The 23,702-nt window shown below is 41.4% G+C and overlaps 4 protein-coding genes across 18 annotated transcripts; 2 read left to right on the forward strand and 2 right to left on the reverse strand.

Moving 5' to 3' along the window:
- Nucleotides 1-220: 220 nt before the first annotated feature.
- On the forward strand, nt 221-19,316 carry LOC105207469 (nuclear protein localization protein 4 homolog). The gene is made up of 13 exons (XM_011176964.3): nt 221-459; nt 1,051-1,131; nt 1,221-1,425; nt 2,716-2,860; nt 2,925-3,062; nt 3,141-3,444; nt 3,542-3,679; nt 3,765-3,912; nt 4,372-4,532; nt 17,562-17,713; nt 17,813-17,951; nt 18,228-18,547; nt 18,947-19,316. The coding sequence occupies exons 1-13, from the start codon at nt 448-450 to the stop codon at nt 18,993-18,995; spliced, it is 1,992 nt and encodes a 663-aa protein (XP_011175266.2). The 5' UTR covers nt 221-447; the 3' UTR covers nt 18,996-19,316.
- On the reverse strand, nt 5,873-16,274 carry LOC105207467. Of its 13 annotated transcripts, none has more exons than XM_011176957.3 (5): nt 15,828-16,096; nt 10,891-10,945; nt 10,124-10,441; nt 9,161-9,310; nt 5,873-9,077 (listed from the first exon to the last, which is right to left on the reverse strand). In XM_011176957.3, the coding sequence occupies exons 2-5, from the start codon at nt 10,903-10,905 to the stop codon at nt 7,695-7,697; spliced, it is 1,866 nt and encodes a 621-aa protein (XP_011175259.1). In that variant the 5' UTR covers nt 10,906-10,945; nt 15,828-16,096; the 3' UTR covers nt 5,873-7,694. The 13 variants fall into 13 exon arrangements, with proteins under 13 accessions (XP_011175259.1, XP_011175257.1, XP_011175258.1 ...); XM_011176955.3 differs by having other exon boundaries at nt 15,380-16,096; XM_011176956.3 differs by having other exon boundaries at nt 15,997-16,013.
- On the reverse strand, nt 19,246-20,562 carry LOC105207470 (EKC/KEOPS complex subunit Tprkb). 3 transcript variants are annotated; one of them, XM_026138588.2, is made up of 2 exons: nt 20,277-20,562; nt 19,246-20,059 (listed from the first exon to the last, which is right to left on the reverse strand). In XM_026138588.2, exon 2 carries the CDS (start codon nt 19,920-19,922, stop codon nt 19,380-19,382), a length of 543 nt encoding a protein of 180 aa, XP_025994373.2. In that variant the 5' UTR covers nt 19,923-20,059; nt 20,277-20,562; the 3' UTR covers nt 19,246-19,379. The 3 variants fall into 3 exon arrangements, with proteins under 3 accessions (XP_025994373.2, XP_011175267.2, XP_039306545.1); XM_011176965.3 differs by lacking the exon at nt 20,277-20,562 and adding an exon at nt 20,155-20,254; XM_039450611.1 differs by lacking the exon at nt 20,277-20,562 and adding an exon at nt 20,203-20,223.
- Nucleotides 20,005-23,071, forward strand: LOC105207471. Its single transcript, XM_039450419.1, has 5 exons — nt 20,005-20,014; nt 20,509-20,544; nt 21,724-21,923; nt 22,408-22,748; nt 23,038-23,071. The coding sequence occupies exons 1-4, from the start codon at nt 20,005-20,007 to the stop codon at nt 22,600-22,602; spliced, it is 441 nt and encodes a 146-aa protein (XP_039306353.1). The 3' UTR covers nt 22,603-22,748; nt 23,038-23,071.
- The last annotated feature ends 631 nt before the right edge of the window (nt 23,072-23,702 follow it).

A 23,702-nucleotide genomic window follows, 5' to 3' on the forward strand; every position in this document is an offset into this window, starting at 1 on the left:
GCGAGTGTTATCGTTCGCGCGCGCTCAGCTGACTCCCATCATCCCGCGTACGTCGGTTTGCGCGTCGTGGACGGGCAACGGTGCAGGACTAAAGGGGCGCGTGTGCGGTCGTGCGCCGAATACATCGATATTCGCTGATCATCGCTGTCGCTGCTCGCAGGCTGAACGGCACACGGTTTGTTTGTCGACCGAGCGAAAAGGAGAGAAAGAGAGAGAGAGAGAGACGGAAAACGCGGGAAGAGAGACAGAGAAAGGGAGTACGCGAAGAGGACGGAGGAGAGCGCGTGAAGGAGGTTAGGTCAGCCTCACACCGACGTTGACTCGACAGTTTTCCTTTCGCAGCGTCGTGGCGTCGTCGCGACACTAGGGACTTTGGCGCCACCGCACGCTCGTGCGGCCGTACGACACAGCGGGCTGAACAGCTGATGCACCACCGACACCGGCGAGATGTCAAATATCGTAAGTGCACGCGGCGGTCGGATCGACCTTCCGAACCACGACGCAGGGAACTGCCTCGCGTGACGCGAGCGGAGACCGCGCTTCCCGTTTTTCTCCCCGCTCGCTTTGCCTCCCTCGCGTCGCAACGTGGCCGCGAAAAGAAAATTCCCCGAGATTGCGAGCAGGGGTTACCTTGCTCTACGGAGGCTATCTGGCCTCCCTCTCTCCGTTTCCTTCGATTAATTTTGACGATCGCGAAAACAAGCGAAGCTCTCGCCACGTCCGATCCCTCCGCTCTCGTGACTTGACGGTTTTTCGAATGTAATTATATAACTTTTGCGGAGAAAACGAGAACTAGGGATCTCCCTCCTACCAATCTTTAATTGTTGTTGTATCACGTCTGATATAGGAACTTGTATAAAAGTGACTAGAATAATCCTCTCTGTTGTTTGGTTTTCAAATAGATTCCATTTATATGAGAATGAAAAAAAATATTTAGGAGTGTTATGTTAGTTATGTTACAAGGAATTCCATCTCGTACAATGTTCAGAAACTTACTCTTGCTGAAAAAATCTAAAATTATGGCTGTTAAATGAATTTATTTGCTTCTAGATTCTACGTGTGCAGTCTCCAGAGGGTACAAAACGTATAGAAGTACTACCTTCTGATACAGTTTCTCGACTTTACGAAAAGGTACAGATTGCAAGAGATATTCTAGTTTTTACAAATATATATTATTAGACAGTGTCGGTGAAATTGATCTCTGATTACCTCTTGCCTAGGTGTACGAAGCCTTCGATTTAAATAGTTTTGGATTTAATCTCTGTAAGCATCGAAATCAGAAGGAACCACTCACATCTACTCGAAGTAGAACTGTGTCTGGGATCGGTCTTTCTCATGGAGATATACTTTACCTTGTGCCAGCCAATGGCACCCAACTGTGGAGTGCTCCGTCTACCAGTAGTGCCTCCAATAACACTTCTACAGGTATTTAATTTGATTCATTTACCCAAATAGTTGGAACTACAACACATAAAACATACAAACATTTGCTTGAAATAATAGGGTCACTGCACTAGTCAATGAACAGAGATTGAACAATAGAAAGATAATAAACAAATGTATGACAACTAATGTATTTTTATTTTCAAATAAAAAATAATATGTTAATCGAATCTGTATAAAAATTAAATCTAAAAGATATCAATTAATTTACAATTAATTATTTTAATATTTTTCTTAAAAAATCATTTAAAGTTGATAGTTCAGTGACTTTAAATAGAATTCAAATGAAGCATGCTGTTATTCAATATATTAAAGATAACGTTCTTTGCATTAACTCAAGCATATTTACAAAGAAACTTTATATCCAATTACAAACTGTGCACAATATTCTTCTGGAATAAATATAAATCTTTTTTATTTTTTTAAATATCAGGTTTTTAAATATAACGGAATAAGACTCGTGAAATTGGTAATAATGATAACGTAAAGACGGCAAATACGAGTCAAGCACGATAAGTAGTACGCAATAAAATGTATTCTGTGAGTTTTTAAATTTACATAATTTATTAAACATTTTGGCTCATTCTTCGAGCCATCTTCAGTAAATACAAAGAGAAGGCGCAGCTGAGGTTGAGGCGAGAGGCTTCCTCAGCAGGAAGATGCTACGTTTCGATGAGTTAGGCTCAAAAATCGGAGCATGATTCGAACTAAGACAGGGAAATTATAATGAATCATGGTTTAAATTATTTAAGATAAAAGACTTACCTCAACATCAGTAATTGTCCAATAGGTACAAAAAATTCAGCGCAGATAACCACATGTCAACGAAATAGCGCAAATAAAAGAATTAAAAATAATTAAGAACAATACAATAAGTTAGCAGTGAGCACGTCTTGTCTGTACAATGGTCAAAATTGAAATGAGAAGGGAACTGATGCTGCCGGTCGAACAGATATTCGGAGAGATACACAGACAGGATGAAAATAAATAGATAACAAAAATGAGCTATAAGCAGTCGATGATAGATAAATGCGCGTGGTCAGATTGTAAATTGAAGCCTCTCGCCTCAACCTCAACTGCGCCTTCTCTTTGTATTTACTGAAGATGGCTCGAAGAATGAGCCGAAACGTTTAATAAATTATGTAAATTTGAATTATGTAAAAACTCTCAGAGAATACATTTTATTGCGCACTACTTACCGCGCTTGACTCGTATTTGCCGTCTTTACGTTATTATTATTATCAGGTTTTTATATTGTTTTGTGTAATGCAGAACCAGGCCCAATGGACACTGCAAACGGAATTACAAATCGATCGTCTGGTCCTTCACGATCTATATTGAGTGTAGTTGAAAACGATATCGACGAGCAATTATGGAAACTGGACGGCAAAATTCAGCGTAAACGTGACGAGAAACTGTAAGTATTCTAAATGGTATTTGAATATGATATCAAAGTAAGAGAGGAAAATTTATTTTTATAGTTGTCGGCATGGAGCGAGAGGATGTTGCGTTCACTGTTCACCTCTGGAACCTTTTGATGAAATTTATCTGAAAGAACAAAATATCAAACATCTGTCTTTTCATTCGTATCTCAGGAAACTCACTGCCGGAGTTGATAGGTATGTGTGAAATGCGTCGTGAAATAATGTAAACGTTACAAGATATTCGACTGTATCTCGTATATATATTTGTCGCAGGGGCAAGTTTATACAATTAGACGACATAAGCTGCCGTATAAAGACTGGCTGCAAAGACCATCCGCCGTGGCCGCGAGGGATCTGCAGCAAGTGCCAACCGAACTCAATCACCCTGAACCGCCAAACTTATCGGCACGTGGACAACGTCATGTTCGAAAATGCTAGTTTAGTAGAACGTTTTCTTAATTACTGGCGCAGCACTGGGCATCAACGTATCGGCTATCTGTACGGAAGATACGAAGTACATTCGGATGTTCCGCTAGGAATTAGAGCAGTCGTTGCGGCCATATATGAACCACCGCAGGTACACAGCGTTCGTACAATCTCTGACAAATCTATAAACATACACTTTTGGTTAACAAGTACCGAAATAACGTTCGCGGTTATTTTCTTTTGGTCAGGAAAGTACAAAAGACACGATAAGACTTCTGCCGGACGAGAGGGAAGCGTTAGTCGAAGAATTAGGCCGGACACTTAATCTGAGGAGAGTCGGATGGATTTTCACTGACCTCATAGCTGATGATGTCAAGAAGGGAACGGTAATTTGATACATTTTTATTCCTCGTATAATTCATTCTTAACACGTACGTGCGGCGATTAACTTTGTCAGTTTTATTCAATCAGGTTAAACACGTCCGCAATATAGAAAGCCATTTTCTATCCGCTCAAGAGTGCATTATGGCTGGGTACTTTCAAAACCGGTACCCAAACCCCTGCCGTTTCTCGCCTAATAGTTATTTCGGTTCAAAATTTGTAACTGTTTGCGTTACAGGTAAGTCAATCTTATTTTGTAACACTTATTTTTTATATATAACATCCTTTTTGTTATGAAGATATTAGGTTGATTAGAAAGTTCGTTCCTTGTGTCATCATCAGGGCGTAAGCCACATAGGAAAAGAACGAATTTTTTACCAACCTAATAATACACAATAACTTTTCCAAATATTATATCTCTGCTACAAACGCCATGCAAAACTAGTTCTCAGAGATGTGTACATCTTTTATATATATATATATAATTTTTATATATATATCATATGATATAAGATATAGTATATATAGTTCTTCTTGTATCATCATCATGGCGTTAGTATGAATGATGTTTTTTACTAACAATAATACACAATAATTTGCATATTATATCTAGCTACAAACGCCATGCAAAACTAGTTCTCAGAGATGTGTACATCTTTTATATATATATATATAATTTTTTTCCGGAATATTACAGGTGATGATAAAAATCAAGTGCATATGGAGGGCTATCAGGTATCCAATCAATGCATGGCGTTAGTACGAGATGGCTGTTTGGTTCCTACAAAAGACGCACCGGAATTGGGCTATGTGATCGAGTCGACCGATAAGCAATACGTTCCGGATGTCTTCTATAAGGTAAGTTCAAACATATCGATTTTATTTTCTATTCGATTACGCTTTTTTGAATCACTTCGAGCTAATAATACATGTATATCGAACGAGTGCCTTCGAATTTTCACATATATCTATCGCAGCTTAATATTTATTGGAATTTACGCAATTCTGTCGCACAACTTAAGATTATAGATATAGGATACGAACAAATTATAATACACGAAAGGAAGAGAAGAATAGTTTATAACTCAAAATCGATTGATTAAAAGTACAATTAAGTTGGGGCAATAAACGTTCACCTCGTACATGTATAATGAAATAATAAAATTCGTTTAAACGATGGTTGCTACGGTGTGATTACCGCGAACCTAAAAAAAAAAGATCACGATCTTAGCGTTTTCAATGATCATCGCAATTCGAGGGCAGGAAACAAAAAATATATATATATATATATATATATATATCTGTATATACACATATATGTATATATAGATAGAGAGAGAAAGAGAGAAGACAGAGCGGAAGTAAGAAAAAGGAGAAATACGGAGGGAAATAATGGCGAGGTAGAAAGGCGAGGAAAGAACTTGTCCAAGTGCTTACAGCCGCTCAATCGTTTAATCGCACGCGAGGGGCCAGGTAAATCGGTCGGTCGTTAGAATCGATATTACAAGCTATGCGTTGTTATCTCATCACGTTCATAAAAATATACGTAGTTTATATATTTGTATATATATATGTATACGCGCGCGCATAGGTATCTGTGTGCGTGTGTGTATGTATGTATGTATGTATGTATTTTGTGTTTATTACGTGTACATAGGTGGGCCGCCTGATTTTATCACTCGCTTCGGTACAATATGTTTTCTGTTCCTCACGATTGCGTCTACGATTGCGTCTATGATTACGTACTAAGAATTACAATTTGTCGGCATCTTCTCCGTTCAGATCCGAAACGAGAGAATTCGTTCATTCATCCATCCGTTCGAACACACAATCATCTAACCCCCCTAAACCCCCTTACGGTCGTCGTGTATACAATATTGTACATGTGCAATCAACAGTAAAAATGCCTTCCGACGTAGAGAGAATTGCAAACTACTTTAGCGAATAAACGAGGATTCTCTAAAAGAATCTTCCGAGTTTCGCTGAATTTTCTCTGGATCTTGGCTAGTTAACCAACCAGTTAATCTAGAAAAGAGAGAGAGATAAATTTGATACAAGCGTAGTTCGATTTCACTATACTCGAACAGCATTTCCGCCCTTGATCGTACAGGAGCGAGTTATTTATCCCTAAAGACGATACACGACGTGACGCGTTTCGCATTGCGTCAATCATCGCGACGTCGATCGCGAGAGACGCGTTCTTCTTTTTTTTAATCAGCTAATCAACAAGTGTTAAAACTTTCAAGTTCAACATCGAATGAGGCTTTTCTTCGAGAAGGCATATCCGCGACGACGCGAGGGCGTGCAATTTCTGCTTATTACGCGTGAGTGTGCCTTGCCTTGTACGCGCGTGGAAATAATACGCACGCACGTGTGTTCGCGAGGGAGGGAGAGATACGGGTCCGCTCCCCGCGTACGCGCGCGCGTGTGTGACACTGTATGTAACGATAATAACGCATGGGACTTCATTACGAGGATTCAGACGAGTAGTTATAACGCAGTTACATTATATCGTAGTATTTTCGATATATAGCATCGAGGAATGATTCGTTTAATATATATATACGTTATATATCCGCACATTTCTTGTTTTCTTTCGTTCATTTCCCGATTAGACGACACGAGGCTTACGGTCTACATAGTAGTATTTAGGCCTTGCATACATTTGCGACGCATTGAGATCTAATCTTAAATACAGATATAACCCACGACGGTTCGCTAGTTCGCAAAGAACGAAAAGGGAACGGGACTCGAGCCGCAAATATCCGAGTATCGCAAGATTCTTCTTCGCAAGACGCGCGCGCGCGATGAATATCTCTTTTTCTTTTCCCTTTTAGCTCTTTTTCCTCGCACCTCCGGAACGGAACGACACGCGATCGCCGTATCCGACGAACCATAAACTGCCCTCCTACGTGATTAACTATACCGATGTCTCTTCTTTCTCTCCCGGCTAAGATATCTAATCGAGAGACTTGCGTACATGGAATCGCGCGATTCACGACTTTTTAGCAGTAAGTCGCGAAGATCGCAAAGAAAATAAAAGAAAAATATAAGAATCGAAAGAGTCGAACGTATGCTCGTGCGCAGATTTGTCTCTTTCGTTCCTTCGTAAATGTACCTCGCGTACACAACACACGATTCGGTTGCCTTTGACAACAGTAGTTCACTACATTTAAGTTCCCAGATTCTACACGTGCTTTTTCCCCCTCTTATTCGCTATCTACGATCTAAAACATTAGCTGCGCTCGCAGCCGGTTTGGAGAACCGTCTGCCGCGATTCGCGCGGTATTTTCTCCATTATATCACGTTCAACGCGCGATCCGCGTTCTATGAGCTACAACGTCGTAGAAGAGTTAATGCCGATAATAGCCAAAATAAACGTCAGACTTCTCTTTCCCTAAAAAAACAAATATGTCGTATCAGCTAGAGAAGTCGTATCGATATCACGGTCGATCTCTGAGGTACGTATGTGTGTGTGTATGTGTATATATGTAAGTGTATGTATATCAATCATCGTCGTTATTGTTAGCAGAATCTCGTATCGATTCCCAGTCAATAGCAAAATATGGATTTTTATCTCTTTTTCTTCTTCTCGCACACGCCCATGTTTTAAAAATAGATTCGACATCTTTAGACACACTATTGTTAATTAAGTTGCATGACTCGCGTACAGAGCGTTCGAGGATTCGCGGAGCTAATAAACGTGTCGCGACGATATCCCCGAGCGGACATACGCGCGTGGCGGATAATAATAATAACAATAATCGTCTCCAGTCGTCGGACAATTACGTGTAACGTGATTTCATTTTGCACTTTTTTTTTTTTTTTTTTTTCCCTTACGTATAGATTCTTTTCGCAGCCGCGAACGCGCGAGTATCGGGGATACCGTGGCGACTTTCTTTCGGTTATCTAGAGCAGGAAAACGTGTTGTATACGGCGTTATATCATATACGGAGTATATACTCATTTTTCGGAGTACCCCGCGTTGCAACAAACCGCGCGACAGCGACAGCATAAACGTTACAATTTACCGCATTTCGTGATTAGAATATTCTTGGTAGGCTTGCCAGTCTGGTCGCCAAACGTAGATATCTTCTCCACCAGCTCCAATCCCTCGACCACATGGCCAAAGATACCAGTGAAACCGCGCATCTCCTGCAGTATTATGCGAAATTGCGAACCCACCATGCCAAGGTTGTCGTGTCGCTTCTGCGTTCGCCTCATGCCCACCGCGCCCCTAATCGCCGGGAACTTGGTATCGTCCGGCATGAAGTAACCGTCCTCGAATATGCTGCGTCCGCCGCGGCCGTTGTTAAGCTCAAAGTCACCCGTGATGACGGACTCGCCCTCCCAGCATTGAAATATCGTACATCCCTTGTAACCGACTCCGGCCTCCCCCGTCGACAGTACGCTGAAGTTCTTCGCCATCTTCGGTGCCGCATCCGGTCGCACCTCGATTACGATGCGTCCGTGCGGCGAGCCGTTCACCTCGATGTTGAAGTAGTACAGGGGATATGAATTCGCGGGTCCTCGGCTCAACGACGCCGTTATCGCGTTGGACGGCGGTTGCGGAGACGAGTGGACGGTCACTAAACTACCGCCGCCGGCACCGGTACCGACCGCGTCAGGCATGAATGTCGACTGTTGTTGCGGGTGCAACATGGCGTTGGGCGGTGCAGGCGGTACGGGTTTGACGGACGGTGAACCGGGTGGAATGAGGAGTTGCTGGGGAGCTTGGTTGAGCCCACCCGGTCCCGCTGGCGGTGGCGGTGGACCCTGATGAACGTGAACGGATGGCGCCTGTTGCGGCGGCGGTGGCATCATATTCGAATGGTGGTACTCCATCGAGCCGTTCTGCATATGTTGTTGTTGCTGCTGCTGCTGCTGTTGTTTACCGATAATGTGATGCGTGTACAATTGCGACATGCAATAATTTGCGAGGAACAAGATCGGATTATACGAGGCCGTATGATTCGACAATCGACTACCGTTGCCTTGAGAAACGATTGGATCTCCCGTGTGAATGCCCGCTACTGCCTGCTTTAGCAAGGTGAAGTCGAAAATCACCCCAGAGTTGCCGATGAGATCATCCAGTTGGCACTGTACCATCATCTCCTGGTACTTGGACTGCAACCTTTGTTTCTCGTGAATAAGCTCCGCGTGTAAAGAGTACACGTCACCCGGGGTCTCGCTCAACTGCAGGCCAATCTTCGCTTTACCTAGGGCCTCACGCGCGTCCGTTATTTCAGGAAAGTGACTCCAACCGTTTTGCAGATCCGTCTCTAGATGCGTCTTCAACGTCACGCACGCCTCCAGCACCTTTATCAGAAATTCGCGTTGCTGCCCGGCCAGTCTTTGAATCTCCGCCGACAATTTGTTCATGGTGATCACCTCCAGTTGAACCTGCGGACGCGTTTTCTCGCCATTAGCACCCTATTAACGCCGCGAAACCGGAAAAGAAGCGAATACAGTGTAGGGACACTTACGTCGGATATGAGCTGTTCTTTGGCATCGGTTTGCGATTTGATCTGATGACCCGGATGATCCTGCGGACTCGCGCACGCTCTACAAAGCGCCGTGCAACATGTCGCACACCACAATGCCAGTGGCATTCCGTGTGTGTGACAGTTCTCACTCTGCGAAAATATTTAAGCATTATCGATCCACGAGGAGAAACCGTCCACGTGCAGTTTACACGATAAACACGAAGGTTCACGACCCGCGACGACAGGAAGTGTCGCAAGTAGAATATCAAATTATCGCGTTTCTTATAGAAAGAGAGAGAGAGAGAGAGAGAGAGATATCTTGAGAGCTTTTTATGGAGCAAAAAAAAAATTTACGAAATTACCGCAGATTCGGGAAACAGTCGTCCGCGCTTGAGGAAAACAAGAGGGATGACTCTCATCAACATCATCCTATTATTGCCGGAATCGCACCTTCTCGTACGGCTTCGCACGCGCGTCCTGCGTCTCGCGTTCGATTTACACGTCCAATTACCCCATCCCTCCCGACAAATCATACGCGACGTATCGTAGCAATCGCGTCGCGTCCCCGTCCGAATAATCTTTCGTCAACCGAATTCCAGGCGATTCCATTTTATTCGACAGAGAGATGTCTCAATAGTACATTGATTTTCAACGAGTCAACCCATCGTAATTTTGTGTCGCGGAAATAATTCTCCGATGTTGTTTCATTCTGGTGCACCACCGGTGTGATGCAATTTCCCCGTTTCATTTCCTCGAGATCGAATACATACACGTTCAACGTATCGTTTTCGAGTAGATAGAAATAGCAACAGGTCACGTTACGACGATCATCAAAGAAACTTGCCGCATTTTCATCTCCGTCTCGTCTCTCGAGTCGCGTGTCACCGCCGAATGTCTCGAGTAACACAATAATATCGTGGAAAATATCGTGAGATTTTTAAGGGGAAAAGAATCTCCGGTTACCTTTCTTTCTTTGTCGACGGGCTTGCCGGACGTGTTGTTCGTCGTGATCTTGAGGCGCGACAAGTTGTTGGTCAGGGCAAGTAGAGCAGAGTGAGTCGGTAGAGCGTCCGGGCCCTGGTCACCCAGGTCTGTCTGCTTCCAGCAGTGCGCGCAGAACAGGTCGCGTCCCTTCAGCAGACTGCTCGAGATGCACCGTAGGCAGAAGTAGTGCTTGCAACTAAGGTACTTGGGACACTGATCCACGTCATTGTACTTCTGCTTGCAGCAACCGCAAAGCGTCAGCTCCTCCAGGTCCGTTAGCACGCTCGGGTCCAGCATCTGGAAGCGCGAACACCCATGTACACATACGCGTGCGTGCGTGCGTGCGTGCGTATCCTCCTCCTCCTCCTCCTCCTTCTCCTCCTCGCAAACGTGCACGTGCGCGCGAAAAACACACAGTTTTACATACACCCAAGCACACACGTAATAAAGCCCCTCTATTTTCTCTCTTTTTTTTCCCCCCTCCTACATCGCACGACGAAACATCGGAATCAACGGGAATAAGATATCTACTGCGTTTAGATCGCGAGTCCGATCGTCAAGAACCGGCAAGCGATAAGAAAACACTTGGCGTGACGCAACTCGAACTATTCTCGCCGCGTCGTCGTCATCATCATCATCATCGTGTAAAATTTCGTTCGACTGTGCCGCTATACACTCGCTTCCCGGCCGATATCCAGCACCTCTCCCATTCACATCCCGCTCAGTTTACTCCGAAAGAGATTTACCTGTTTGAGCAACATCACGCCACGAATTACGAAGCGTAGCGTCAGTTACGTGCCCCTGAAACAGATCGCGATGATGACGTTTAATTGCGTCGATGCGGCTTTGCCTCCAGGAAGGGTGTATATGTATATATTAATACATGTATGTGTCGCGAAACTTTGCGTACGCGCGTATAACTCCGGACGGAAACGCGTCTCCCTTAACGCGGCGAAGCTCGTCAGAGCTGCTTCGCCGCGTGTCACTGCCGATTCACGCGGCAGAGGTAACTCACGCGAGGGAAGGAGACTCGTGAAAGGTCACGCCGTCGTATGTAAACAAAACACTCGGTACCGTCCATCGTTCTCTCTCACTCTTTCTCTTCTCCCGCTGCGCACCGTTCTCTCTCTCTCTCTCTCTCTTTCTGTTCTGCTCCGCTTTGTATTCTTTCTATCTCACATCGCGTTGCTTTTCACGCGTGGATTCTCTCTCTAACGTTATTACGATTACTACGTGGTCTCCACGCGCCGACTCGACCGTAGACTCGTCTGCTGTCTCGTCGCCGTGGACTTTCCCGGTTTCAAGAACGCGCGGCGCGAAATCGCCGCCGCCGCCGCCGTCGTCGTCGTGGCGGCCTATATTCCTTGACCCATATCGCACCTCGTGCGTCATCGAGTCATCGACGTTTTCCCCGTTAACGAACGTGTCTCTCTCTCTCTCTCTCTCTATTTCTCCTTCGCGTACGCGAACTACGACGTCGTTTCCGCGGTATTGTTTACGTCCTCACGTCGACGGCTGGTCCACCTTCGTTCGCGATTTGCTCTCTCGCCTTGAGGCTCGAATGCGCGATTCAGAAGAATCGATACGCCGCCACCACCGTCGTTGTCGTCGCCGCACACGTGACGACGGGTAAACACACTCGCCGCGCCGCGCGAGGTTCGATTCACGTCCGGGGGTACGAGGCGGGAAAGCGCGACCGACGCGACTTGAGCTCGTCCGCGATGCCGCGCTCGCCCTTAACCCTTTCTCCCCACTCGCATGCCGACGATCACCTTGACCGTGCTCGCGTCCCGGACGATTTTTCGATATAGGTGCTCGTGCACCGTGGCGAGTCGTACGCAACACGTGACGACATTAACGCCTAAGACGATCGTGGGATTTCACTCTTCGGAGCACCCCATTTTTCCATCCCCAGAGATACGTTTCAAAATTCTACTCGGATAGAGTAACTTTGAACGGCCAATCGGGATTAAGAAATCTTCAGAAGTCTCGAGATTTTTTTCATCCTGATTGGTCACTCGAAGTTACTCTACCCGACGAGTAGAGTTTTGGAACGTATCCTAGACGGCGCGAAATTGAATCTCGAATCTTTACGCGAACGAGAATCTTTACGCATCTCGATTTTCCTTCATTCTACTAGAAAAGGATCTAAAAAGAGGATCTAATAATCCTTTAATTATTTCGAATGGCGCGTGTTGCGGCGTGATCATTGAAAACGTCGGATTTTAAATCGGAATATTGAATGGTCCCCTTTTTTTTCGTTCGATCGTTATTCGGTTTTTGCCGATTTATAATTCGATAGCAAAGGGGAGCGCAATGAGACAGATTTCGATAGATTCTGCCGGTTTTTAAATCGAAAATAATAAAAGATATGGATAGTAAGACCCTGCGCACAATAGAGGAATATTAGATATTAGGAATCGAAATTAAAATTTATCAGCTTTCTCAATGAACGCTTTAAATAAAAAATAAGTTACGTTGTTCGTACGACAAATTTATATTTCAAGTTTTTTATTCGTATTGATTATACGTTTATATATTTCTCTCTTACACGCAGGGCCTAAGATTCTCTGGTTGGGAACTCGGCGTCGACGATAATAAACGCTAATTAAATCTTACTTCCGGTGCGAAATGCTTTAACCTGAGAATATTAACCTTTGGCTGGGACCACTCGAGTCGAGTCGATATCTCTACCTCTATAGCCGATCGGTGGATCGAATATTTACACAATTTTCCCTCTCAGCTCGTACAAAAAGCTTTTTTCTTCTCCACACTCTAGGACTGAACTTCTTGTATGGCTTTTCTCTTTTCCTCCAATGTGAAAAGAGGAAAAAAGGAAGGACAAACCGTGCAATTTCGATCCTGGAATGTGAAAAAAAAAAACGGAACTAATTTATGCCTTGAAATTTTTACTCGCGGAGGACACACCGAATCGCTCTTTTCTGGATGAAACTTCCTAACGCGCATTTCGTGCCGGAAAACTTCTCATCTCGCGAACGCGTTGCGTAAACACGCTCGTAGGCATATGTAAACAAGAGACTTAGTCCTGTTTTTATAATATATGGCAACCAAAGACAGGTTAACCGTAACTTAAAAATTCATTGATACATATTCTTTCATAAGTTTCTAGTTAAATAAACTGAAGCTTTACGTGTATGTACACGTACAATTTTTAATTTAATTATAAGCTTATGGATGTACTAATTAAGTTATAATTAACCTTTTTAGTAACCATGGATTATGAAAACGGGCCTTTGTCTTCAAAGAGCAACAATCCGATCTTCGTAGCGAATTAATTAAATAATTAACACTTTGCATGCGCATGGTTTTTCGGCACTTTCTTCACAGCAGCACTTCTGAGTTAATTTCAATTATTCGCACACAGTGAGAAAAATTGTTTTAAATGAAAAAAAATTTATTTTCTTAACATTATATATTTTGCTGCAAATATTTATGTTTAAATAAAACTGTTTACTTTCAAGTAAATATAAACATAACCATATAATTTTGTATTTTTACATTTGTTACATTTAAAATAATTTTACAAATGAATTAATAACACTATGAAACTTAATTAAATTGTTTTCTTAGATCAAAACATCTAAATATCGTGAATATAAAAATAGTTTAACAATAAATATTATCTAAAACTGTAAGAAAAAATTGATTAAAAATCATTTCTTTATTTTACTTACATAAATATTTTAATTAAAACACTTTTAACTTGATTACAAGTAAATAAACTATTAGAACCCACCGAGTAAATAATTTTTTGTGTTAAATAAAATTTTCTTGTTTTAAAATAGTTTTTCTCTCACAGTGTAAAAGTATAAAAAATTCTTCAATGACTTACGTATACTTTAAAGTAACCTAGAAAGTATTTGTGCAATTATATTTATTAAAAAAAATTGCATGTAAACGTTACGACTAATTACGATGTTCTTGGCTTATCGAAGGAAAGAAATTTGCAGGATAAAATTGTCGAATCGCGTGCCGAATGTCGATAGATTATTTTTCCTCGTCGAGACACAAAAGAATGTCCCTCATTCACAACAGACCCTCATACTCGAGACGGCTACCATGCCGCTGACGACGCCGACGATGATGATCGCGAACGCGTGCTCGCCATGTTTCGCGCGTGCGGGCAAAACTCTCGAGAAAACGGGGGGGGGGGGTTAGGTGGGCTTTCGGATATATCCGGCACGGTATCGGCGCGATAGATAAGTCATTATGCAACGAGAGGCCTCGAGAGAAGAGCCGCGAACTCGACTCGACTCGTACTCGCGCGTGCGAGACAGAGACAGAGAGAAAGAGAGATGGAGCACGACACTGTTGACGCGCGCATGCGCCGGAAATCCCGCCAAAATCGTCGCGGGGAGATCTCTCGCGAAGCACGGGATTCGCCATTCCCCGAGCACGACGTCGCGCCTCTCGCGCGCGAAACGCCGGGGGGAGGGAGGAAGAAGAGAGAGAGAGAGAGAGAGAGACGGGAGCGCGTCGACAAGGGGCGAAAGGGGGGAACGAGGACCTCGGATCGGAGGCGCCGGACGAGCGGGCGGGTTGGAAGAGGAAGGGGACGGTATCGAGTGTTCGCGGGGGCCACTTCCTCGCGCACTGTATGTCGCGTCTTATAACCGTTGACGAGACGCGGAACTGCCACCGCCGCCGCTACTGCCGCCGTCGTTGTCGTTGTCGTTGTCGTCGTCAACGCCGATAACGACAACGACGAGAGGCGCCTTCTCGCGCGTTACTCGGCACGCGGGTAGACTTCTCGCCGGGTTTACCTATACCAGCTGCCGACAGCCGAACCTTTCCGAGCCGACTCGCGACTCGCGGTCACGAACACGCGGATCGAAAACCGCTCGCAGACTAACTGCGTGTCAGACGGATTCCGCGCGCGGGAATGTTGTGCGCGCGCTCCGTCTCGCTCTTCCCCCTGTCTCTGGACGTGCGCGCGCGCATGCTACCGAGTTATATGTACATATATACTTCTCTCTTTCTTGCACGCGACGTACGCTCCGGCATGCCCTCCCTCTCTTTCAGTTTCGAGCGTCGATCCCCCGTCTCCTCTTTTCGTACACGCACACACGCAGCCGCTCGACACACGTACACGCGACCAGACGCTCCGATTCTCTACCGCTCACACACTCTCTCTCTCTCTCTCTCTCTCTCTTTCCCCTTTTCTCCCTCCCTTTCGCCGTCTACACAGGCAGGATTTTGCAAATGCTTCCGTACCGTGTACACGTCTCGCGAACGTCTCCCTGCCGCGCTATGGAGGCTGACCGTTGGCACTCGTCACTCACGGCGCGTGCCGCGGCCGATGCTCACTGTGCGACGCGTACGCTCGATCGTGCGATTCGACAACTTTGATTTACATCGGGCCTGACGTCGCGCCGCGCGCGGTTCCGCTCGCACCGAACAACAACCACCACCACCACCACTACAACAACCACCACCACCAGCACCACCACCACTACCGCCGCTGCCGTCGCCGCCGCCGCCGCCGCCGCTGTCGTTGTCGCCTTCGTCGTCGTTATCGTTGTCGTTGCGAGATCTTTTCGCTGAATCGTTTATGCGGATTCCCTACTTTATTTCTATCTTTTGCTATAATCCGTACGTATTCTCCCTTTTCTCTCTTTCTATATATACTACGTGTATCGTGTATGTGTATACGTATACATACTTTTTTTTTGTACTTTACGCGTTACGTGTTTTATACGTGTTTATCGAACGTCGTGAGTGTTACTGTGGATAACATAACGACAGCGTGCCGGTAAACGCGCGGCGCGGCTACGGGTCTCGGCTCATACGAACGTAATGCCACATCATGATGTTTGGTTCACTAAACTAACCACTGGCATGGCGGCGACCGACCGACCGACCAACCGACCGACCGACACACACCGCGGCGCGCGCTCGCTCGCTCGTCGTCGTCGTCGCTTACGCTTACGCGCTTCTCGCCTGCGCTCTTCCCGCTCCCGCTCCCATCCCCCTTCCCTTTTTTCCACCTCGCTCACCGCGGCGGCGTCTCGACTCGGCTCCCTTCGTCTCGCCTCGTCGCCGTTCGTGCTTTCCCCTGCCGCTCGCCTCTCCCGCCGCCGCTTTAAACACATACGTCCGTACGTCTCTGTCGCTAACCAACCTCCCTTCCACGCCACCTCCGTCGCCGTCGTCGTCGTCGTCGTCGTCGTCGTCGTCGTCGTCGTCGCTGCTGTGATTACGTTGTCGTCGTATCCGCTCCACTCTACTGCTCGCGGAGCTCGCTCATCCGCATGGTGAATGGTCACGCGACGATGGCGTCGCCAATCACGCGCGACCGGGGCGTCGCCAATCACGTGCGCGCGTCCTCGCGCCGCGTTGCGGCGAATCGTGAACTCGCCTTTATGGCGGGAACACAAGCCGCGGAAAACGTCTATGAGAGGAAAACGATATATACGCGTGATTGTCTTCTTAACAAGATCGGGTAATAACTAGTTAAAAAGTTAAAAGTTAATGACTCTTTGTTTAATTAATTTTAATTGTTTTAATTTTTAACTTTGACTAGTTAAGTATTTTTGAAACACATGAACTTTGAGTTTTTTTTCCAAGTTTAAAAATTTATCTCTGTAAAAGAAAAATTATAAAAGAAACAATGTATTCCTTTATAAAAAGCAATATTTATTTTATATAAATTTAATTTACAAATAAAATATTAAATTTTAGTAATTTATATTATAATTGTTTTGAGTAATCTAATTTTTAAAAATTACGAATTTCTAATTTAATATGGATGTTTTTCAAAATTAATTTAATTTTAACGTAATTAAATTAATTTTATACGCTATTAATTTTAACTCTATTTACTTATTTAAAAAAAATATATCAACTTAGCCAACCCTGCTTAATAAATTAATGATGCTATCGTTAGCAGCGTAGATAATACTTGATCTAAATACTCAAATTATATTGAATTAAAAAATGTAAAGCTGAATTTAATTAATAAATAGCACGTATAATATATATTATGGGCTGATCTTATCAACTCCAATTAACTTAAAGAAAGTCAGTCGATTAAATGTATAAATTGTAAAACTTAAAACTGATCGTGTTATTTTATTTTTCTTATTCATTCTCTATAAATTATAATTTATTTATATAAATAAAATATAAACTTTTTATTAATAATTTTTTGATTAAAATAATTAAAAAGTTAAGGATAATTAACTGTAAGTTTTGCAGAATTGATAATTTGTAAATTTAATTTTTTTAAATTAATCAAAATGGTTGAGATCGGCCTTATGCAGTATTAATTGCGTATCCTTAATGAAACACAATATTTATTTGGAACGAGGAATATATGCTGCGTGATTTTATTAAACCTACTAAAATAACGTGGAACATGATTTTTTATAACGTGAATGCATTTTTTTCCCCCCAGGAGAAAGATACGTATGGAAACGAGGTAACGAGATTGGCGAGACCTTTGCCAGTAGAATATTTATTGGTAGATGTACCTGCATCCACACCACTTACTCCACAATTTACTTTTTTCACGGACGACAATATCACTCCATTTCCAGTTGAAAACAGGTATGTGGACAAACGCGTATGTGAATACAGCATGCAAATATAGTTATATTTAGTTATATAGTTATATAAGAATTATTCATATTGATACTTCTGTTGCAGACAAGTTGATGGACAGGTTCAAGAGTTCAATTCATTGTGCACTTACATGCAGCAGTTTAACAGCGATCAATTTTTGGAGGCAACTTCTGATTTTCATTTGCTCCTCTTCATCGCTATCATGGATATGTATCCAATGAAGGTACCAGTATCTTCAATTTTTAATCTATAAAGTGACAATATTAAAAGTAGCTTATGACTTATTATTCAATTACCACGGCTGTTTGCTAGTGTTTTTGTACTTGCTGTCATTTTTCTGTGTCATAGTTCCATTCAAGAAAATATTTTCTTATATCGTACGCGGAACTAGGAAATTAAACTTTAGTCTTTTATCTTTAAGGCAACTATTGTATCGTTGAGCTATTCAACATCCGGATGATTATCGACGATTATTGGCAAACATTTTTATTCTTTACAGGACCACATGTTGCCGCTGCTCGAAGCTATTCGCAACAAGGACAAGCAGAAGGCACTGGAGTGGGCCCAATCGGAGCACTGGGCGACAGTGGAGCAGCTCATATCCGTAACCTCCACGTCGTCGCGGCCATCGCAAATCTCGTCCTTCGGTAACAGCTCGAGGACGTTGCCTTCCTCGACCGCGGAAGGCAGTGGAGGTATCGGCGTTGGTACCGAACCGATTGTGAATCCGCCACCCGACCAAGCTCTCTGGACCTGTTCCCACTGCACTTTTCTCAATGCCGCGGACTTAGCAGTTTGCGAGATGTGCAATCTGCCAAGGTACTCGTAATAAACTGTCAAAAGCACTAACGGCAAATTCAGTGTGCGTTTAAGGGGTGCTGTCTTTGAATCTACTACTTCGCTTCCGCAGGATCTGATGCGATCTGATGTGTCCTCGCGGATATAACAATTGTTTTCTACGCATCTTTGGCCTTATTTATGAGTGAATAAAAAAAAAGGAAGAAATGAACATCACAAAAGTATTTTCCGACTGACTGATATTTCCCTCCCACACCAGGCTTTTCCTTGTTAACATTGTTTTTCATCTGCAGTCAACTTGCAACAACTTGACTTAGAATGGCCTATAAATTATTAATCCTAACAGAATGCCCTGTGAAGTTCCAACTTACAAATTAATTTTAATGAGAGATATTTACTTTCAATTTTTTATGTTTGCAGAGAAGATGTTGAAGAGTATGACGAAGAGATGATGAGGGAATTGTTTTGATAACAGAATCAATGAGTTCAACAGTTCAGTCGAGCTTAATGATGCTACAATGTTAGAAATTGTTCGACGTTAGACAATTTATGATTACACAGATTTTATGTGTATCACATACATATTTTTTCATAATATTTAACTATTCCTTGGTATAGAAGATATATATATGTAATATTTTGTGAGAATTTGCAAAGAAATGGCTATCACAAATGAAATGTAAGGGCATAACTGAAAAAAGGAACTGTAAGCATGTAGGCTGTTCAAACATTTATACATATCCACTGTTTACTTAAATCATATTCCAAATAAAGTTTCTTTTATCGTTAATAGTAATTGACCTATATATCAAGGATGTTTTGGTGTCTGCCCATCTTTCATTCTTTTCGATCCTTACTTCGATAATATAAACTCCTTGCAACTGATCCTCGAGATGACAGTGTCAGCGAGACTGGAGACACGCAGCTCATCCTCCCCAATCTTATAAGTCTTTTTAATCAGATTTACGTCTGTGAACTCGTTCAGCCTCGAGATCGGTATCCTCTCTCCCTTGACACTTCCTAGGACTTCCTCCAGCATGGCCTGTTCCTCGCCGAGCTTGTGTATCAGTATCACCAGGATGTTTTTGTTGCTGTCACTGATACCAAACTCGGCCAGGGAGCGAGATATGTTCTTCGATGTGGAAAGGCAGAATAGAACCTCCGTGTATACGGTCCTCGTGATTAGTTTATTTCGCTTGGCATTGAGGGCGGCTTTATTGGCGGCCACCACTACCTGATGAACATCGGTTATGAGCGAGGCCTTCGCTACACAACAGCGAAGCTTCCCGGCAACAAGTTTCTCGCGTATCTCCGGGGTGTTTATGACGTTGGCGAATAAGTGCAACGTGCAGTAAAGTTCGGTCTCCGGATCCAGCTCGACGCTGCAATCATCCATGTTACGAATGATTGGCTGTTACGAATGATCAATCGGCTTTGGTCGCCCGGATGATCGGTCTGGTTCGGTCCTCCGCTAGAAAATGCGACGACGTCTGTATTTACGCACGTCGTGCTTCAGTGATGACTGACAGGTGCCTAGAAGACCCGAAGACAATGTGTAATTCTGAATGAGACGCAGCTCACGCAACGTGTTTGCACGACGAAATGATACGAAAAAATAAAAAATATACCGCTTCTATGATGTGAGAGCGTAAAGGCCCATTAAAAAAATGCTTTACCGTGTACTACCGCCATCTAAGTAAATATCGTAGCTGGAGTGGGAACTTGGGAAGTAATAAATCGTAATATATACCTGTATATACCTAAGCGGCATACTCGAATGGTAAAAGAATGAGAAAAATCTAGGATGCGTGCTGTTTCATGCATAATGCGTGCAATGCATCATTTATCTTTATTGTTAAGCTAATATTAAATGATATTAAACGAGGATATATGATGCATCATGCATGAAACGAAACGCACCTCTGATAACGTGAAGAAAAGAAAGAAATAGGTTAGGTTCTCATAGCTCGTGTATTGAACAGAATATCTCGAGATAATTATAAATTATGCAAGATCGGGTAAGTTCATTAATTTTTTTAACTAAGCGGCCGATTCTCTTATTTTAACGATGTCGTAATAGTATTGTTGCGCAATTATTACGTGATACAAAAAATCTGCGCAACGATATTATTAAGGAACAAAATCGACTCTTAGTTAATGATTTATAAAATTAGTTATTTTAAAAGTTGCATGAGCAAAAAATTAACTAGTTAACAATAATAAAAAATAAAGACAAGCTTTAACTTGTTAAAAGTTACTTAAATTAAATTTTTTCTTTTATGAGACTTTATTTATAATTTTCTTGTTTTACATGAATTTTTAACTTAGTAAAAAAGTTAATAAAAAGTTTGCGTTTAAAAAATAACTATATAGTTAAAATTTAAAAGTAAATTATTTAAAATTAAATAAGTTACTTTAAAAATTATTAATTTTTAAATTTTATTTTTTAATTTTTAACTTTTTGACTAGTTTAATACTTAACCATGAAATTGTTACATAGATTTTAAAAGTAAATAATATAAGAATTGAGAATAAGTATTAAGAATTGAATATTAATAGATATTATTAAAAAAATGACATTGATGCAGCAATTGATTATATTTACAAACACTTGTTATAATTATATATATTAATTTTTAATATTAAAAATAATGTGTATAAATTTTTATTTTAGTTTTATTATTTATTTTTTTTGAAACAAATAAATTTAAATAATTTTTTAATAATTTTTTTTTACAAGAATTACAATTGAATAAAACATTGTATAAATATTAGACGTCTTGAAATTTGCAACTTTTGTAGAATGTGGTGTCTCATCTGTCAAATGACTGATAATATTCAATTGTATGATAACATCAGATAATATATATTACATCCATATTATAGTACATAGAAAATTGTAAATTATCATGATTGTCACATTTCTACACAATAACAAGATTGAAATAAAATTAATTTTTATCATTGCCTAATATGACGGATGAAACATCGCATGAGAATATTTTAGAACAATTACTCGACTATGGTAAATTCATTTCCCAACATTAGACAAAATGAATGTATAAATCTACTAATTGCATGCGTTATTTATTTTAAAATGAAATTACGTTTGTATTTTTACAACACATTTATTAAAATCTTAATCACATTTTTCTTGTATAAATTAAGGCGATAATTATTTTGAATTATTTGTACAGTACACTTGGGAGTAGAATGGAGTTTGGAGAAACTTAAATCAGCGTGCCCTTCTAAAAAGAAAAAACCGAGAAAAGGATGTAAACCGGAAAAAGCTGAAGAAGATATCGACATAGGTCCACCTTGTACAGAGCAACGATCGTATATACTTCCCAGTCAAATCTGTCCCAAAACTACCTCTTGTTGTTACATAAAAATGCAGGTATGAAAATAAAGAATACTAATATTATGCTTTCTGAATTGATTATCAGGATATAAATTTACATATTATCAAATGAATTTTTTTTTCTCTGAAATGGATGAATAAGTTCGCCCCTTTGTATGCCAAATGTATCTTGTAATTAAAATTAACTGTAACTCAGGACATAAAAAAGTACGAGGAAAATTATAGGAAAATTATTCAATGCAATTTTTAAGCACACAGAGTGAAAAAGATAAATCTCAGTAAGCATAAAATCATTACTACTATGTTATTACAATGATATTTAATAACATTAACATGAATATGAATAAACTTGGATCATAACTTGGAGATAACGTTTCTAAAACATCGTATCTCTTATCCTCAACTTTTTAATTTAAAATTAATCAAAACTTTTGCTATCTCCCTGCATAAAATTCTTGTGTGACCCACTAACTTATTTTATTTTGTTATCGAACTCTTTGATTGCAATAATAATTCGTAGGATCCTTATGCCCCGTGTTGTTGCGAGACCAAACCACAATTACCACCATGTCCTCCCAAATGCCATCGTCGACGATTACGAGAACCAACCTGTGGCTGCGATCTCTGCAAAAAGGACTTGGACAACAAGTGCTGTGGTTCGTTCACGGCATTTCGCAGTGCAGCCAATGATTCCAATTATTTCGAGAAAGCATAGAAATTTATAAGATTTAATCAATCGAAACAAACTTGCTACACGTAAAAAGATACAACCCAGCAAACGTGTATTAAAATAGAAAAAAAGATGTTGACGTTAATGGCGATTAATTATGCCGAGTAATCAGATTTTCTACACTCTGTATGGTATATACAACTCTCTTTTTCTCTTTTCTACATATTTATCTTTTTCATTTATTTATGCCAATTATTCTTATCGTTTTACGCAAAATCGGTATTTTTTAAATTTCTTTTTCAACTCATACGTTAGACACATTAGATAATCTCTGTAGCCCCTAGTTCTAATAGTAATATAGTTTACATAACCGATACAAATTTTTGCCATAAATATTACTAAGATCTATAAAGACTTGTAAAACGATAAAGGATAAATTACGTCCCAATTACTAAAAATAAAATTTTATTTTTGTTTCAGTGATCTGAATTATAGACGAAACTTTATAGATTTTTAAAAAAATGGGCTTTACATATTATGCTCAAAATATTAACTAATTAAAGATGAGCTTTATTCAGTCATAGCTGGATCTTCGCTGATATTATCGATGTTTGAGAGATATTTCGATTTAATCGATCTAAAAACGGATAGATCTCGTATAGTTCTGTTTGTCATACAGCGTTCTTCGAAATCGAAGCGAAATCATAATAATATTTTGCGCGCGCGGTTATTCGGCATGAGGAGGATGGTTAATTTTAGGCATTCCGTTCACGTTTAGTCAGAACACACGTACTCTGCATACCAGCTAACGAATAATCTTATCGGCGGTGCTCGTGGTGAGCGTCACCGCCATCGATCCAGTTGTCTCCAAGGCACACCCGTTTCAACTGTTCGAAGCATCGAAGTTCCCGTTACTTTCAATTAACGTAAGTCAGAAAATAATGTGTCCTGAATTGGAAATCATACGTTTTGTCACGCCTACATGCCGTATTTTCGCAACCATCCATTACCATTTTATATCATTTAACTACAGTGAAACAATATCTGGCACATTGAGAAAAAAATGATTGTAATTAATATTTGCATAATTTAACTATAATTTATAGTAATTTTGGTACCGACTATATATTTATGGTTGTTTTAAA

Source organism: Solenopsis invicta, chromosome 6 (genome assembly GCF_016802725.1).
Source record: "Solenopsis invicta isolate M01_SB chromosome 6, UNIL_Sinv_3.0, whole genome shotgun sequence".
In the NCBI taxonomy this organism is placed as follows: domain Eukaryota; kingdom Metazoa; phylum Arthropoda; class Insecta; order Hymenoptera; family Formicidae; genus Solenopsis; species Solenopsis invicta.